Source organism: Neophocaena asiaeorientalis, unplaced genomic scaffold (genome assembly GCF_003031525.2).
Source record: "Neophocaena asiaeorientalis asiaeorientalis breed wild unplaced genomic scaffold, Neophocaena_asiaeorientalis_V1.1 scaffold217, whole genome shotgun sequence".
Classification (NCBI taxonomy): Eukaryota; Metazoa; Chordata; class Mammalia; order Artiodactyla; family Phocoenidae; genus Neophocaena; species Neophocaena asiaeorientalis.
Window position 1 is genome coordinate 4,696,869 of NW_020172293.1, and position 17,341 is coordinate 4,714,209.

General features: G+C 35.6%; 1 protein-coding gene across 1 annotated transcript in view; it reads left to right on the forward strand.

The window, feature by feature from the left end:
• The window catches only part of DNAJC1 (DnaJ heat shock protein family (Hsp40) member C1), a 196,033-nt gene that overhangs the window by 84,759 nt on the left and 93,933 nt on the right, over window positions 1–17,341 (forward strand). Inside the window, exon 7 of the mRNA XM_024765554.1 lies at window positions 11,320–11,410. Within this exon, the coding sequence (XP_024621322.1) occupies window positions 11,320–11,410 (91 nt within the window). The remainder of the gene's footprint in view (window positions 1–11,319; window positions 11,411–17,341) is intronic.

Sequence of the window (17,341 nt, forward strand, 5' to 3'; positions counted from 1 at the left end):
TTGATTAGCGTGGAGTAATTTGCAAAAACAGAATCAATATATTAAGATAGCTTAGATTTACAAGTTATTGTTTTGCCTTATCACAAATTTGTAGAAAGCTTACAAAAATAAGGAATTTTATAAAAGCATTTTAGCCTCTTCAGAAACTTTCTTAAACTGTTGAATCAGTTTGAAGTTTAAAGTTTTTCTCATGTTCACTAACAAAATAATGTAATATAGTAGACTCTGATACAAACTGTAATAGTGAAAGTATTTTACATTGATAAACATATAGCTTCTACTTTCATAAGCATCAGCAAAGCAAGACTGAATAGTTGCTATTAAAATTAGATTGTCTGCTTTTTTTTGTCTGCTTTGACCTTTGTATTAATTTATCATTCATAAAATCGTGTAATATGAATACATATGCCTTATCTACAACACTGAAATTTTCATGTGACACTTCTATGAGATCTTCTTAAATAAGATTTTTTTATGAAATTTATTTATGAAATTTAGAGGAAGCCCTTTTTACCCGAAGCAGTCTGTATTAGTAACTGGCACAGTGGTGATAGAAGAGCCCTACTCAATATAAAAAAAATGATACACATGACCTTCAACATTTTCTTCACCACTCTTGTGATACAGGGCCATTGTTTTATTTTTAAGTAGGAGTCCTTTTTCTTGCGTAAACCATACCTATCATCTTGGTTTCTTTAAGGACAGATTTCCAGTTGATTTCTCTAAAGAAGGGTTAAACCATACTCTTGTGAAGCAATGTAGTTGTGTAAGCCTTAGAGATTTGTATGATATCCGTTGCTCAGTCTTTCATCATCGGCTTATTTACATCTAGTTAACAGCATTTTTAGCAACTCTTTCATTGAGCTTTCCAAAGCATCCACTTGGTTTTCATAGAAACAACTGGCATTTTCTACTCAGTTTTCATCTTTTTAATATAATATTTAATTGAATTGTATAATTACAATAACATGTATCACTGACACAAATAGGTTTAAGAGCTAATACAACCAGCTCATATAAGCATACAGTTAGTTAAATAGGTATCAGTTAAGGGAGTTTTACTTTCGTGTGTGAATCCCTTGAATTTCATGGAAAGTTCATTAAAACTGAGCTGCAGATATTCTGTGTAAGCAGGCAGCTGTTGGATAAGATGGAGTATCCAAGCTAAAAGTGGGAGATTCAGAGACTTCCAGCAAATGGCCTCACACTAGCAGAACTGGTACCCAAATTTTGTCATTGTCATTTCAAGAGCTCTTCATCTTCAACTGTTTTCCTCCCACTCTTCCTCTAAATACCCATTCCTTTATTACACTCCACATGCATATATGGTTGGTTATCTAGAAAGATTTGAAAAAGTGGCAGTTCTGGTTCAGCTTATGGTCCTGAGTTCACTGTTTATTACTTAGTATCTAAGAGCCCTAAGAAAATTCCTTGTTGCCTACTTATTTTACCTAAATTCTTTTCTATCCCTCTCCCCAAAAAATTACAGATGAGAATAGTTATATCATAGTTATTTGATGTATAAAACTTCTTCTGGTTATATTTTTAGAAAAAGTTTAGCAGGTTCAATAAAAATTTATTAAACACACTATCAGAACAAGAGGCTATAGAGATGAATATGCTTTCTTGGACCTTACAGTCAGGTAGAGGTTATATCACATGAATTAAAATAATTGGAACACAATATGGTATGTAAGCTTCATATATGTAGTATAAACAATGACTTCTGTAGATGTTCATAGAAGTAAGATTGTCTCTATTTAGGATAACCAAGGAAAACTGAAAAGAGGAGCCACTTGAATTGAGTCTTGAAAGATGAATAGACACTTGACAGTGAAGTACCCACTCTGTGTACTAGTTTGTGTACAAAAATAATTTGATAGATACAGTAACTCCCATATAATCATATATGTTAGGACTGGAAGAAACCTGAGGAAAACATTGTACAACTGCTTTTTAAAAAAAAGAAAATTCCATTGCTATCATCTAAGACTATATCCCAGGTCTCCAGACTCTGAATATAGCCATTTAGGAATTTATACTCTAATAGATAAATCTCACAAATCTATTAAAGGACATTGAGACAGTAGAGTGTTTCCATCGCATATGTCTGTCAAAGATATGTATACGTTGTTAGGAATGGGAAAGTTAAAGTACCTAGCGGGCAGAAAATACTCAAAGTGGTTCTGTGATCAAGCAGGGCAGAGGTAGAAGTATTTCTTTGATAGCTCCCCTTGCTTTTTGAGAAGGTCTTTATTACCTCCAGCACTGGGTTTTGTTCCTTTCCTTTGTTCTGAAAAATATATTGAAAGAATTATAAGATTTGGTAGATTAGATGAGGCCAGTAACTGAAAATGATTATACTTGATATGTGTAAAATATTTTATGTTAAGTTAATAACAAACATTTCCTAGATTGGAAAATATTGAAGGGAAAGATGTATGGATATTACGCTGTTTAGCAAAATGTATATCCCTATATCATTCATGTACCCTCATAGGCAGAGAAGAAAAAAGTCAAATGAGAAACCATAGAAGAAGAATGTGGAGAGTGTTTTTAAATTGATGGGTCCATAGAGAGATGAGAGAACTTTAGAGAGGAGTAGAATGCATGACCGTGTGCAGAGAAGCTTGGGAAACTTGAGAAGAATGTGTTTAGACAGCAAAAACGGTAGGTGGAATGATCAACCGAAGACATGGAATGTGAATTAGAATACAGCAAGGAACTTGGCCTATGTCAGGAGAGGCATAGTGTGCTTTGAGGCTAGACTTTAATTTTAACATTAAAAGTATAGCCCTAAAAAAAAAAAAAAAAGTATAGCCCTAGTGACACTTTCATATCTTACCAGTGTTTCTTTTTTCACGATAGTTTGAAGGGAGTACACAATCTCTTGGAATCTGACTAATCCAGTCTTCCGTGTTGACTATATTCAGCCTATAACCCTAAGAAATTTTTCTAACCTCCAAAATGCCCTTGGATATTTTTTAATTGACCATATATGTTCTGAAATATATTCATAGCCATGAGGGTAGCAAACAACTGATGAAATATAACCAATGCTCTGTGCATATTTTCATTTTAACTCTTATAACTTAGTTTATTTTTGTCAGTGCCTGTTTGTGTCGGAGCTTCATTTATTTAGGCCCAGGATCATTTAGGTCATTAACACCACCGATTTCTCATACAAAATCAGTAAGTACCAAATAGCCCAAGTGATTACCAACCTAAATCATAGTTCATAGTTCTCTACATTTTCTGAGGTGAAAAAGGTCTTCAGTATTCAGAATTTATTTGCTCGATAGTTTGTTTGATTTTGTGGGAACTGACCATTTAAATTTCTCTCTACCTGCTATGTTACATTTCTCAGTAACGTAATTTATAAAATGTATAACTCCTTTAGGTGTGCATTGCCTAAGGTTGTTAATTTTTCTCATTGTTAAGTCCCAGTCCCATCTTTTCTCACTACCAAGCTGATCTAATATGAACACAGTTAGACTAGAAATTACTGTAGGAAATTTCCAGCATGTATATCTCCACCCTATCAGGATTTATAGGTTGCTGAGGAGCAGTGGCTGAGAAAATAATCTTTTCTGTAGTGCTATGACTTTTACCTTAAAAAAATTAAAATAAAGCTTGCCTAAGAGCATAAACGGAATACTGTACTTTATACAACTATTTATAAATGGAGGCATCCTCCCTCCCAAGAAGCTTCTTCCATGGAAACTACAACTGTGGACAAGCCTGGAGGTCACCCTCTCTACAGTCAGGGCCCTTCATTTCTAGCCCCTTTGCTTCTGCTTGCTGGGACAGAAACCAAATAAACAAAACATTCACAGCTAATTAGCAGGGAGAAAAGCTTCTAAAAGGCTAGGAGGCATTTGTAGCAAGCTCAGTTGCCTGCCCTTCTACTCAGTTAAACACAGATTTTCCAAGGGAGGAGGAAGCTTACTTTCAGTACTCACATAACTTTTTGGAAAATTTTGCATACAAACATACTTTACATAGGGAATACGTAAACAAATAAAAAAGGTTGGAAAAACTCGTCTGAATTTTTATAAGGCTGAAACTCTACTGCTACAGAAGGACAAAGGGATACAGGAAAACCGGAAAGACCTCACAACATAACAAAGATTCCATTTCTACCCTCTGAAAGGAGACCATAAGATGCAATTATTCGGAGGTCCAAAGGCAGAATATAGAGTTTTGTAGAAAAGATTTTAAAATCACAAAATGTTAGTTAGGTAGGATGTTAGAGATGCATAGTCTCATCAATTCCATATTTTGTAGATGAAATATAAGTTTAAGACTCAGATTGGTGAGACGATTTGCCTAAAGTGACACTACTAGTCAATGGTAGAAATGAAACTTAAAGCAGACGAAAATAAATTTAAAATATAAGAAATACAAAAGCCAAGAAAGAATAAATTTTTTCAACAGCTGGATAACAAGCTAGATATGTTATGGTGAGTGAATAAGCTGTCTGATCTTACATTCTCTATATGAATATTGAGGCAGACTGTAATTGTTATAAAAGTTGTAGAAGGATTCTTGTATTGAGTTGGGGCTGAATAGGTGACTTCTGTGGTGTCTTCTGTCTCTTAGCACAAATGGAAAAAGTTGCTTTGGGCCTTCCCAAAGCCCAATACTGCCTGAATACTACTGACTCAGGCAGAGGAAAGCTGAGCTTGATTTCTGCTTTATTTTTATTACTTCTTGTGAATTTAGCGTTATTATCATTCTGTACAAGAAAATTTACTCTTATTCAGAGTATGAAATTTAAAAGTTTTCCTGTATTCTTCATTGTAATTTTATACATTATATGTAATTACACATTATATCTAATTCTGAGATTATAAGTCAGTTGGAGAACAAAATTTGACAGAGAGAAATTGAATTTATGGGCAGATTTTCAGAAGTGCACTTAACGATATTCTCCTGTGTTGATGGTTGTATGTAAGCTTCACACAAGAGATTTGTGCTGTCACACAGTCAGAGAGAAATGTTCCCTATTCCCATTAGGACAGGTGGTACTATTTCCCTGCTTGTACAAATCTAAATTCCTTTCTTTCCTAAGTTTTTTTGGATTGCTTAATATTTTAAGGTTCATATGGAGAAGTAAAAGAAAACCAAAACGTGACAAGCAGTGCCAGCTCAGCATGTTATCTTTATCACTTAGATAAACTATGTCGATAGAGTTAAAAAGAAAGATTTATAAGGGATGACTTCCATCTTGTAGCTAACTAACCTTGGGAATACTACATCTTCAAGGCTTAGCTAAATTGTCATCATCATTATGAAACCTTTCTTGATCAGGCCAACTGAAAATTTCCCATTGTATATTCTCTGTACTAACTTAGTAGCACTTACTATTTGTATTAATCAGGATAGACTGTGGTGCAGATCATCCTGAAATTTCAGTGACTTAAAATTTTTTTCCAGTGTATGCCACTTATCTATCATTGGTTGGTGGGAAAAGGGACATTCTGCTCTAACTAGCAGCTCTAATTTAGGGACCCAGAATAATGACATCTTCACCATCTTCTAGCTGTTCGCATCTGGAGCGTGTGGCTTCCTTGCTCCCTGTGGCAAGAGTAGAGAGCTGGAGGATTGCACAAGTTTTTTGATGTTGGGTTTGAAATGACACATGATATTTCTAACCGCAGCCCATCCAGAACTAGTCCCATAACCCCACCTAATTTCAAGAGAATAAGGGAATGTGGGGAAACAAATAGAATGTTCGGAGAGCACCACTCTCTCTTTCAATAATTCATTCAGCAAATATTTTTTTTACTCTATTTTTTAAATTAGTTTTTATCAGAGTATGGTTGCTTTACAAAGCAAATATTTACTGAGTGCTTACTCTGTGCTAAGTATTCTTTTAGGCTCTGGAAATACAAAAAATTTTCTAAAAAAGACCAAAATTCCTGTTCTCATGTAGTTTATATTCCTTATTTTGGTTGATATTCATAGATATTTTTACATATGCTTTAAGGGCAACTGCTTGTCTTATCATATAACCCCCATATATCCTAACGAAGTACAACACATATAATAGTGGTTCAGTAAATAAGTATAAATAAATATTACTTTTTAAAGACCTTCTTGTGCAGGAGCCCATGCTCTACAATTAGATAAAGAACCACTCATAATATATAAATTCTTTAAGTCATAGTTCTATAATGTAAAATCAGTCCTCTGCTTGGTGTCTATGCAGACAAGCTTTGAGCCCTCCAAGAAATTTTAAGTATTAAGAGAATTAATTCTAGAGTAAAAGCTTTTCCTCATGTTCCATCCATAAGGATTATAAGGTCCTCGAAGATAAGAACTCTATGTTTGGAACAGTGTAAACTCTGTAGTTTTAATACAGTATTATGCAGCTAAACCTAGGCAGTCCACAGCCCTGATTGATTAAGCATTCATTCACTCATTAAATACTTATTAAGCATCTGTTATGTGCCAGGCAGTGTCTCCAAAGATGGATGAGAAGTTTATCCACAAGAAATTTATCCTTTCCTGTATAGGTAAACTGGGGCTTATTCTGGGCTCAAAATGAGACTTTGTGTTTATTTTCCCTACTTAACAACGGTATTCACATGAATTAGCTTCTCTTGAAGAATGGGGTAGGGGGGAAGGTTGCAAACAACTGCTCTTATTCAACCTCTTTTGAATACATGACACCCCAACCCCCAATCCCTACCCCCCACCCCTGTCACTGGCCTAGTCTTTCTTGAATATTACCTGCAAAGCCAGTCTGTTTCATTTTCAGGTGATTATAATTATCAGCAAGCTCTTCTTTTGTATTTATCCAAAATCAAAACTTATCCCTAATCTTCTCATTTCCATTCCCTTTTAAATACAGTTTCAAGCCCAGATTCACAGACACAGAAGACAAACTTAGGGTTACAAAAGGGGAAAGGGAGGAGGGGAGGGATAAATTAGGAGTATGAGGTTAACAGATATAAACTACTATACATAAAGTAGATATGCAACAAGGATTTACTGTATAGCACAGGGAACTATATTCAATATCGTATAATAACCTATAATAGAAAGTAATCTGAGTGTATGTATATGTATATAGTTTCAAGGCCCCTCACCATTTGATCACTTTCCTTTTAAAGTCTTCCAGTTTGTCAGTGCATCTTAAAGTATGGGACACCAAACTCTACAGAAGGATGGTTGGAACAAAGAGTTTGTTGAGTACAGTAGAATTATTTGATAAATCGTAGGTTTATTAAAGAAGTAATGCTTCCTAGAGTGGACATATTGTAATTATAATTTGCAAGTACAAACAAGATATGAAGGAAAGAAAAAGCATGAGGAACATTTAAATAAATGCTTAGAAATGGGGCAAAAGGGAGATAGGATTCTTTGCCTAGAACAAACAGTGAGTGAGACAAGGGAATGTGTTAAAACTCTTGGAATTAGATGGAGTAGGTTAAGGTGATTGGGTGCATTGCAATCCTCAGATAAGTGTGGTTTTGAATCTAATGCATATTTCCAAAAGGAATTTTTAGTGGAATTCTGTGCTGCAGCAGAAGGAAGAAACATTAGCAGAGAAATGTTCAGATTTGTTAGAACCACTAGGAAGGGATTGTCCAGCAAAAGGTTTTTGCACTGAGGTGAAGAGGGTTCAGGTAAAGAGAAGTCATGTAAGTGAGAAGATGCAGGATTCTGCAGGAGTTTTGGTTTACTATGAAGCAGAAAAACTCACCCTGTCTTTGTGGTGGAGAATAATGTTCTTGGCAAAATGATGAAGTAATAATAAAAATAGGTACCATTTATAAGGCCTAACTGTGTGCAAGATGTTATTCTAAGTGTTTCCCATATATTAACACATTTAATCTTTCCAACAGCCTTATGAGTTAGGTACTTGTATTATCCCCGTGTGATGGATGAGAAAATTCACCCATGGGAAAGTGAAGTAATGCTGAATGTCACATGGCTAGTGAGATGGCAAAGCCAAGATCTTAATCCAGGCAGCTTGACTCTAAAATCTGCCCTCTTCATCACTATATTCTATCTCATTCTATTATACTATGGTGTTTGATTTCAACTCATCATCTTTCACACCTCATAACTAACTTATCTGTGCCTTCTTTTCTTACATGGTGCAACGCTTCCTACTTCCCTAAGGAGGCAATGCCTTCCTGACCATTTCCCTCCTACTAACAATTACTCTCTGGAAAGAAGCTAATAAGCCCATTCATTCATTCATACTGAGGAACGAATGACTGATATGGTTTAATATAAAATAAGACTTTTCCAGGGTTGAGATTTTGGGGGTGCAGGGAGTGTTAAGGGACCATAAATTCTTAACCAAAACTCTGTTGAAGTTTAAAGTAAATACGGGTAACCAAGAGATCACTGAAGAAATCAAAGAGGAAGTCAAAAAATACCTAGAAACAAATGACAATGAAAACATGACGACCCAAAACCTATGGGATGCAGCAAAAGCAGTTCTAAGAGGGAAGTTTATAGCAATACAGTCCTACCTTAAGAAACAAGACACATCTCAAATAAAATAAAGGCCATATATGACAAACCCACAGTCAACATCGTTCTCAATGGTGAAACACCGAAACGGTTTCCTCCAAGATCAGGAACAAGACAAAGTTGTGCACTCTCACCACTATTATTAGCCACAGCAATCAGAGAAGAAAAAGAAATAAAAGGAATCCAAATCGGAAAAGAAGTAAAGCTGTCACTGTTTGCAGATGACATGATACTATACAAGAGAAGCAGTAGCATAGCATAGGGAGATCAGCTAAGTGCTTTGTGACCAGCTAGAAGGGTGGGATAAGGAGCGCGGAAGGGAGGGAGATGCAAGAGGGAAGAGATATAGGGATATAAAGCAGAAACTAACACACCATTGTAAAGCAATTATGCTCCAATAAAAATGTTAAGAAAAAAGAGAAAAAACAAAATAAAGTAAATATGGGGACTTCCTTGGTGGTCCAGTGGCTAAGACTCTGCGCTCCCAATGTAAGGGGCCCTGGTTCGGTCCCTGGTCAGGAGACTAGATCCCGCATGCCTCAACTAAGAGTTTGCATGCTGCAACTAAAGATCCCACATGCCGCAACTAAGAAAATAATAAGTAAAAAAATAAAGTAAATATGGGCATGGGAGGATAAGTCAGATGTATGACCTCTGTGCCCTTCAAATTATGTCATTATTTAGCTGGCCCAGGGCTTGTAGAAATCCTTCTATGGGCTTCCCTGGTGGCGCAGTGGTTGAGAATCCGCCTGCTGATGCAGGGGACACGGTTCGTGCCCTGGTCCAGGAAGATCCCACATGCTGTGGAACAGCTAGGCTCGTGAGCCATGGCCACTGAGCCTGCGCATCCGGAGCCTGTGCTCCGCAACAGGAGAGGCCACACAGTGAGAGGCCCGCATACCACAAAAAAAAAAAAAAAGAAATCCTTCTAGAAGAAGTGAGGTAGGAACCTAAAAGTGGGAATGGAAGGAATAAGAGGTATATCTTTATTATATTGATTCAGTGATTTTAGAAGTGCCCTGTCATTTCCCTAATTAATTATCAAGTAAAAGAGTTCTGTTATAACCCCAAGAAACATAGACCCCAGGAGAAAGCTTAAATTTGAACAGTCATAGCTGAAAAGAGATAATCCCATTCTAGGGTAGGTGTTCATGCATTTACATCTGAATTGAGGTAGAGCCAAGGATTGATTTTGTTCCTTCATTTCCTGCAGAAATAAAATCCTCTCAGACAGTTCTATGATTTATATTCTCTAGGAGTCATACAGTCTGGGAATGTTACTCTAGAGTTATCCTTGATATCTTTTTCTTATTCCACACCAGTCAGTCATCAAGCCCTTTTACTTCTTTCTTTACTAGGTTTCTCATATATTTCAGTCCAGCTCAGTTCAAAGAATGCTTATTGAGTGCCTGTTTGATGCTAGATACTGTGCTCTGAGCATACAAGTAACCCTGTCTCAGATTTCTCATTTTCTAGAAGAGAATACAGCATGATACAAGCAACCATAGAAATGGGTTTAAATACAGAAGCAGTATACAGGAGAGAATTACTCTTCCAGGGAAGGTCAGAAAGACTTGCAAAAGAGGTGATGCTTGAATAGGGTTTTCAAGGATGAGTAGGAGTTCTTCAGAATAATGGTAGGGGAGCAAAATGTTCTAGCTAGAATGCAAAGCATACAGAAAGACATGGAAGCATAGCACAGTGTAGCCTGGCAGCTACAAGTAGTATTGCTATAGAACAGATGGGGTTTGAGTCAAGGGGTGGTGGAAGATTATCTGTTTTTGCTTTTTTCACTGTCAGGATCTTCATATGCCTAGAGCACCAACTTGTTTGTCTCCATGTCTGTGATTAAAGGCCTGGTCTTTTTTCGGTACTCTGCTAAAATCTTACCTATCCTATTTGCCACTCCTTGAGACTTTAGCCACTGTATCTTGACACCTAAGTATTTGTGTACAGTGTTTGTCCTCAGTCCTCAACTCTCAGTGGAGTGACAACTTTCACTTGTATCTACATGGTCATAGAAGTTTCACAATCAGATTTGCATATAGTAATTTTGAAAATCTTTTGGAGTTAAGGGACTAATATGAAAATAGTGTTAGTACTTTGTTAGTCACAATAGTATAATTTACTATGCTATCAAATAATTCAGTTCAGCAAGTGTGTTTTTCTGCTCTCTGTCCATGCATAATACTGAGAAAATATACAATGGAAGAAAACAGGAAGAGGGATACATCCCTTTCGTATCTGAGAGTAAAGGCTTTACTTAAACATATTTATACTCATGTAGTTTCTGGCTTTCATTAGTTCTCTAAGGTAGAGAAATCGTAGAGAACTGCTTATTCAGTTTCTTCTGTTCATCATAAAATTTGAAAGCATAAATACAGAGGAAGACTACTTATTAAATGAATATACTGCTTTAAATAGTTCTGTTAATATTTTTTTTATTTATTTATTTTCCTTATTTTTTTTGGCTGCATCGGGTCTTAGTTGCAGCATACAGGATCTTCCATTATGGCTTCCTTGCAGCACGCAGGTTTCTCTCTAGTTGTGGCGTGCAGATTTTCTCTTCTCTAGTTGTGGTGCACGGGCTCCAGGGAGCATGGGCTCTGTAGTTTGTGGCATGTGGGCTCTCTCGTTGAGGTGTGCAAGCTTAGTAGTTGTGGTGCGCAGGCTTAGTTGCCCTGCAGCACGTGGGATCTTAGTTCCCCAGCCAGGCATTGAACCTGCGTCCCTGAATATACTGCTTTAAATTGAAGTTATGTGGAAAATACCATCAAAGCAAACTGACTTTTATGTTAATTTATTTGTTACTTCTTTTTTCAGGATGCTGGGCAGTTTTATGCTAAATATAAAGAAACAAGATTGAAGGAAAAGGAAGATGCATTGACTAGAGCTGAACTTGAAACACTTCAAAGTGAGTTTTAAACATTTTCTTACTGTATTAACTATATTATATAAAACTGATTATTTAAATTTGGATTTTCCCTTAAATTCAACAGTAATTAAATTTTCTGTGCTTTCTTTGCTACTCTGTAAATGGAGTTACTTGTACTTAATATACTATATGTGGAAAATACTATATTAGTAATTTCTGAACCACCCACAGCTCAATATCAGGAGGGGTAAAATTAACATGGGGTCATATAGTTCCTTTAATCTGAGAGGCATCCAAAATCCAGAAAGTCCTTAAATACTCCAGTGCTGCAGTTGTCATTGATATTTAGTGCTGAGTCTATCCAGTTGATCCCCAACTTGCTGTATTACAGTAGTAAACAGGAAGCCTGAAAAGGTCAATGTTTTTTGTTTTGAAAGCCTTTGTTTCATTTGTATTATTGTTATATAACATGAAAAACCTTGGCTAAAGTGTCAGTATGTTGAAATCTTCCATTGAACACTAAAGACAGCTCTTGCTGATTTTAGGAAAAGTTGAACATACTATTAAAGAAGACATTTTACCAGCCCTGGTCTTTTTGTTGAAGTTTGTATATCTACATCTTTCCCACACATATACGTTCTGTCCCTTTATGTTGCTTTATCTTTATCCAGAGCGTTTAACGCTACTTAACTTTAATTTATATATTCATTTTGTTTACTCTCTGGTCTCCCCCCAGTAGAATGTAAGCTTCATGAGGGTAAGGACTTTATCTGTTCTGTTCACTGTTATGACTATCCAAGGACCTTAAAGAGTCCCTGGCACATCGTAGGTTCTCAGTAGGTAGTTGTTGACTGAATTCATGGAGGTGAAGTCTATTTTTTTTAAAATTCCAATATGACTGTTTTTGGTTCAGACTTCATTTCTGAATGCTGTGCATGGTACCAATCTGGGCACAGAAGATAGTGTAAACACCCTTAATACCTGGTCACTTCACGCCTATAAATGTATATAAATACACAGCATGTGTAGTTTGGAAAACAGCTTGTGTGCTTTTAAGGGCATACAGTAAAAGCTTTTCTGCAGCTCATAGAAGTCATTTAGCCAAATCAAACTGGAAAAGAGCAACTGTGGTATTAGTATACCACACATTCAGTTCACACTTTCAGTATATATAGAAAAATGGTGATGGCCATTTCCCTTCATATACTGAAAGTCTAGCTTTCTGTCTTTACCCTGACACTGACCGTGGTTTGAGAATAGAGGAGAATTATGTTCTCTCCAAACCCAAAGAGTACACTGCTACTACCTAAATGTGTGACCTTGAGGGTTTTACTTTCCTTATCTGTCAGAAAAACATGTTGGACTAGATGATCCCAGTATTAGTTTTCTATTTTTGCGCTAACAAATGGCCACAAATTTAGTGGCTTAAACACAAATGTATTATCTTATAGTTTTATGGCTCAGAGTCTGACATGAGTCTTGCTGGGCTAAAATCAAGGTTATCAAGCAAGGCTGCATTCCTTTTCCAGCTTCTAGAGGCCTTCCACACTCTTTGGATCTTGGCCCCCTTCCTCTTTCTTCAGATCCAGCAATGTTTCATCTCTCTGACTCTTCTGTTGTCACATCTCTGGCTGATCATAACTGGGAAAAGTTCTCTGCTTTTAAGGACTTGTGATTAGATTGGGCCAACTTGGATAATTCAAGATAGTCTCCTATCTCAAGCTTAATCACATCTACAAAGTCTCTTTTGCCATGTAAGGTAAAATATTCCCAGGTTCTGGGGATTAGAACATGGTCATGGTTAGGGGGCCATTTTTTGCCTTATACAACCTTCAGGTGTCTGGGCAGCTTTAGAACAGGGACTTTCTTTTTCATCTTTGTGTCTGCAGCATTGAATGTAGTGTCCTGGCACAGAGTAAATGTTTAATAAATGGATGAATGACTAAATATATGAATTAATATAATCCCATGAATATTAATGAGTGTTAATATTAGTGAAGAAGAAAACAAACTTACGGTTACCGGAGGGAAAGGGGTGGGGAGGGATAAATTGGGAGATTGGGATTGACATATACACACTGCTCTATATAAAACAGATAATAAGGACCTACTGTTTAGCACAGGGAACTCTTCTCAGTACTCTGTAATGACCTATATGGGAAAAGAATCTAAAAAAGAGTGGATATATGTATATGTATAGCTGATTCACTTTGCTGTACAGCAGAAACTAACACAGCATTTTAAATCAATACTCCAATAAAAAATAAAGTTTCAACAGTTACACAAAATAATATTCAGATAAACTATATCATTGTTTAAAGCAGACTTCTGTTTAAGAAGGGAAAGTTTAGGATGTTAGAGAATTACGTATTAAGGTTGACTGATGTGTGTTTTGCAGAGCAGAGTAAGGGTGGACAAATGGTTATTATTGTTATATTAAACCAAAGATCGAAACAGAAGTTGATGTTAGAGCAATTGTTGAAATAGTTTTAATTAAATTGAATAAATCAATGAATAAATGAAATTTTAAATGTAATTTTTATATAATTGTTACTTTTAAGTAAAACTGTTACATAAAAATTTTCTAAGCCTTTTAAGACTAGTCAAAAGGAGCAGGGGGAAGGGGCTTCCCTGCTGGCACAGTGATTGAGAGTCTGCCTGCCGATGCAGGGGACACGGGTTCGTGTCCTGGTCCTGGAAGATTCCACATGCCGCGGAGCGGCTGGGCCCGTGAGCCATGGCCGCTGAGCCTGCGCGTCTGGAGCCTGTGCTCCGCAACGGGAGAAGCCACAACAGTGAGAGGCCCGCGTACCGCAAAAAAAAAAAAAGAAAAAAAGGAGGGGGGGAAATGACATTTACAAGAAAAGAGAAAAATATCAAACTAAACCACAATTTTCCTGTAGAGGCAGTGTGAATACACTAATTTCATTGCTTTCATAGTCATGTTTTCATGACTGTTTTTCCAGAATTGTTCAGAGACTTTTGTTCTGCCTAAGAATTTGATAATAATTCTCAAGCAGATTTGATAATGCTCTTTTAAAAAAAATGTTTTTAATTTTTATTTTTAAATTGAAGTAGAGTTGATTTACAGTGTTTCAGTTATACAGCAAAGTTATTCAGCTACACATATACATATATGTCTATTCTTTTTAAGATTCTTTTCCATTACAGGTTATTGTAAGGTATTTAATATAGTTCCTTGTGCTATACAGTAGGTCCTTGTTGTTTATCTATTTTATATATAGAGGTGTATATCTGTTCATCTCAAAGACCAAATTTATCCCTCTCTCTCTTTCCCCCCGCTAACTGTAAGCTTTTCTATGTCTGGGAGTCTCTTTCTGTTTTGTAAGTAGGTTCATTTGTATCATTTTCTTTAGATTCCACATATAAGTGGTATCATATGATATTTGTTATAATAATTTGTTATTATTTAATAAAAATATTGTGTAAAGAAACATTAATTTTAAAATAGGTAAATATCTGAAAACTCTGTATGCCAGCAAAAATGTGTGATAGTCTTCTAAAAAGCTGGAAAATTCATTACTAGCTTATGGTTTCTTGAAACTGAAAATGAGGAAATTAAATGCCAGAAACTTTATTAAAAACAATACTCATCCTAGGCTCTGAGTAATAAGACTTCTGTCGCTCGTGTTTTGATATCAGTAGTATATTTAGAAAAGGTGATGGTATCAACATTAAGAATGTTAAAGAACAGTCACATTACTCTTAATAACGTCAAAAGCTGTCATGTATTTTTAAATGTAGTCTCTAATGGTTACATGCAAAGAATCTTTTAATTAATTTTGTTAACTTCATTACAGTGTTCTACATTGTATACTTTAGAACTAATACATAAAGGCCCCAAATCCCCCAGTGTGCATTTCATTTGCCCCCATCCTTCTTAATTTTAAAGACCATCATTGGAATACTGAGTTCATAATAACATTTCCATCTGCTTAATTGAGTAAATTCATCTCATGCAGATTAGCAATAGCTATCTTCTGCTTCCTGTTTTTCATGACCTAATTGCTAATCTGCCCTCAAGTCTATTTGCTTTACTGCTGAGATTGTGCAGAGTCCTCTAAGAGCTACACTAGAACTACACTGAGTAGGGTGTGGTGGTGTTACTTACTGACATGGTATTTTAGGGGGGAAATCTGAAAAAGGGTAATTTCTTAAAAATAAATATCATTCTTCTGGGAAGTCTTTATGGAAAAAAATGTGATGATTTATTTGGAAACTTTTGAGCATTTCTTTCTTTATTATAAACTTTTAATCAATTTTATGTTTTAGGTTTAAACCCAAGTTGAATATTTATAAATATAAGACTTTTTCAGTGTTAATAATATTTTTATACATTCTCTAATTGTATGAGTTTTAATCTAAGTCAATAGATGTGAGTTCTAAGTACTATAATGAAACAGCCCATATTGTGAATGGAAAAAAATGAGTTATTTTATGAAGAAATTGATTGTCAAGGTTAAAATTTGAATAGAGAAAAGAGGGGAGGAAGGGTAGAAGGAAAACGCAATATTTCCCTTTTTTACTGTGTACTTTATATGAGTTAAGAACAAAAGCAAAATCAAATAATCAAAACCCTACTGTCAAGTACTTCTTTTTTGTCTACAGAGATAATCATTCCAGACATTATATTTTTCTTCTTGTTGCGTGGTCCCCACTCCATGCCCCAGTGATGGCCTAAGTAGGGGTGCCAAGGGGACAGTAAGAACATGGTAGACAGAATATATCTCTTTAGGGTGGCAGGATGGGAAAACATTCACCTTCCCTAAGGTAATGGAAGACTGGTTTTCTAGAAAACTTAGGTTCATGAGGAAAGGAGTTGCTAGTGCTGACTTGTAAGCTAATTCAGGGGTTGATGGAGAAGGAGGTCAAAGGAGGTAGGGCAGATGTAATCCCAATGGGTTCGAACATTTTTCCTTTGGTAATATAGGGTGCTCATGGATGGGAGATTACTCTCTGAGATAATTTATGAAAAGGCATACGACACATCAGTAGCTCCAGTACATTTGGAAACATGACCAAATAGAAACTCTGTACCTTAACTTATTATATAGTAAAACCTGATAGGAACCCTAGCCCCAAGAGTTTATATGTAGGCAAAGAATATCTTCAAAATAGTATTATTTCCTACGTACTTTGTTCTAATAACAATGGAATGTGAATTTTTAAAATCATATAGCTCAAATACAAATTACAGTTGCCTCGATATTTCATAATCAATGCTGTGATGCTTAAATATAATGCAATCTCAGCTTTCTCACTGAAATGATTCAAAAAAGCCTTTATTCAATTTAATATATAAACAATTATGGCTATAGATTAACTGGTCAAATTTCAACTAAAATTTTACTTACTAATCTGGAAATGAGTACCTATTTAATGTAACTGTATATAAAATGATACATCACTTTATAAGATCCATGCAGGCAGGCATTTTCGTCTCTCTTGTTTATAGTCAAAAACCCAGCACCTAGAATAATGCCAGGCATGTGGTAGCTCCTCAGTAACTATTAATTGAATGAATTAATGAATTTAGAAATACCGTATTGCTCTTTTCTACTTCATACTTCTTAAAGCAATTTATTTAAACTCTTCAGTAACATTTTTGACAAGAGGATTCTTGTCATCAGTAAAACTACTTTTTGAGTCATCAACACAGAGTAAATCATCTTCATTTCCATATATAATGAGGTATGATCTTTTTGATTCCATGTATGAGACTGACAGTGAAAATTTTATTCCAAGTCACAATTCATCTAATATTAGGATTTTTTTCCTTTTTTTTAAATATATGATTGTTACAATAAAACCAGTGTATTGCTTTATCCCCTCAATAATTTTCATTGTGGTAAAATATACATAACAAAATTTACCATCTTAACCATTTCTAAGTACAGCAGAGTTCAGTGGTATTAAATATATTCATAATGTACAACCATTACCCCCCTC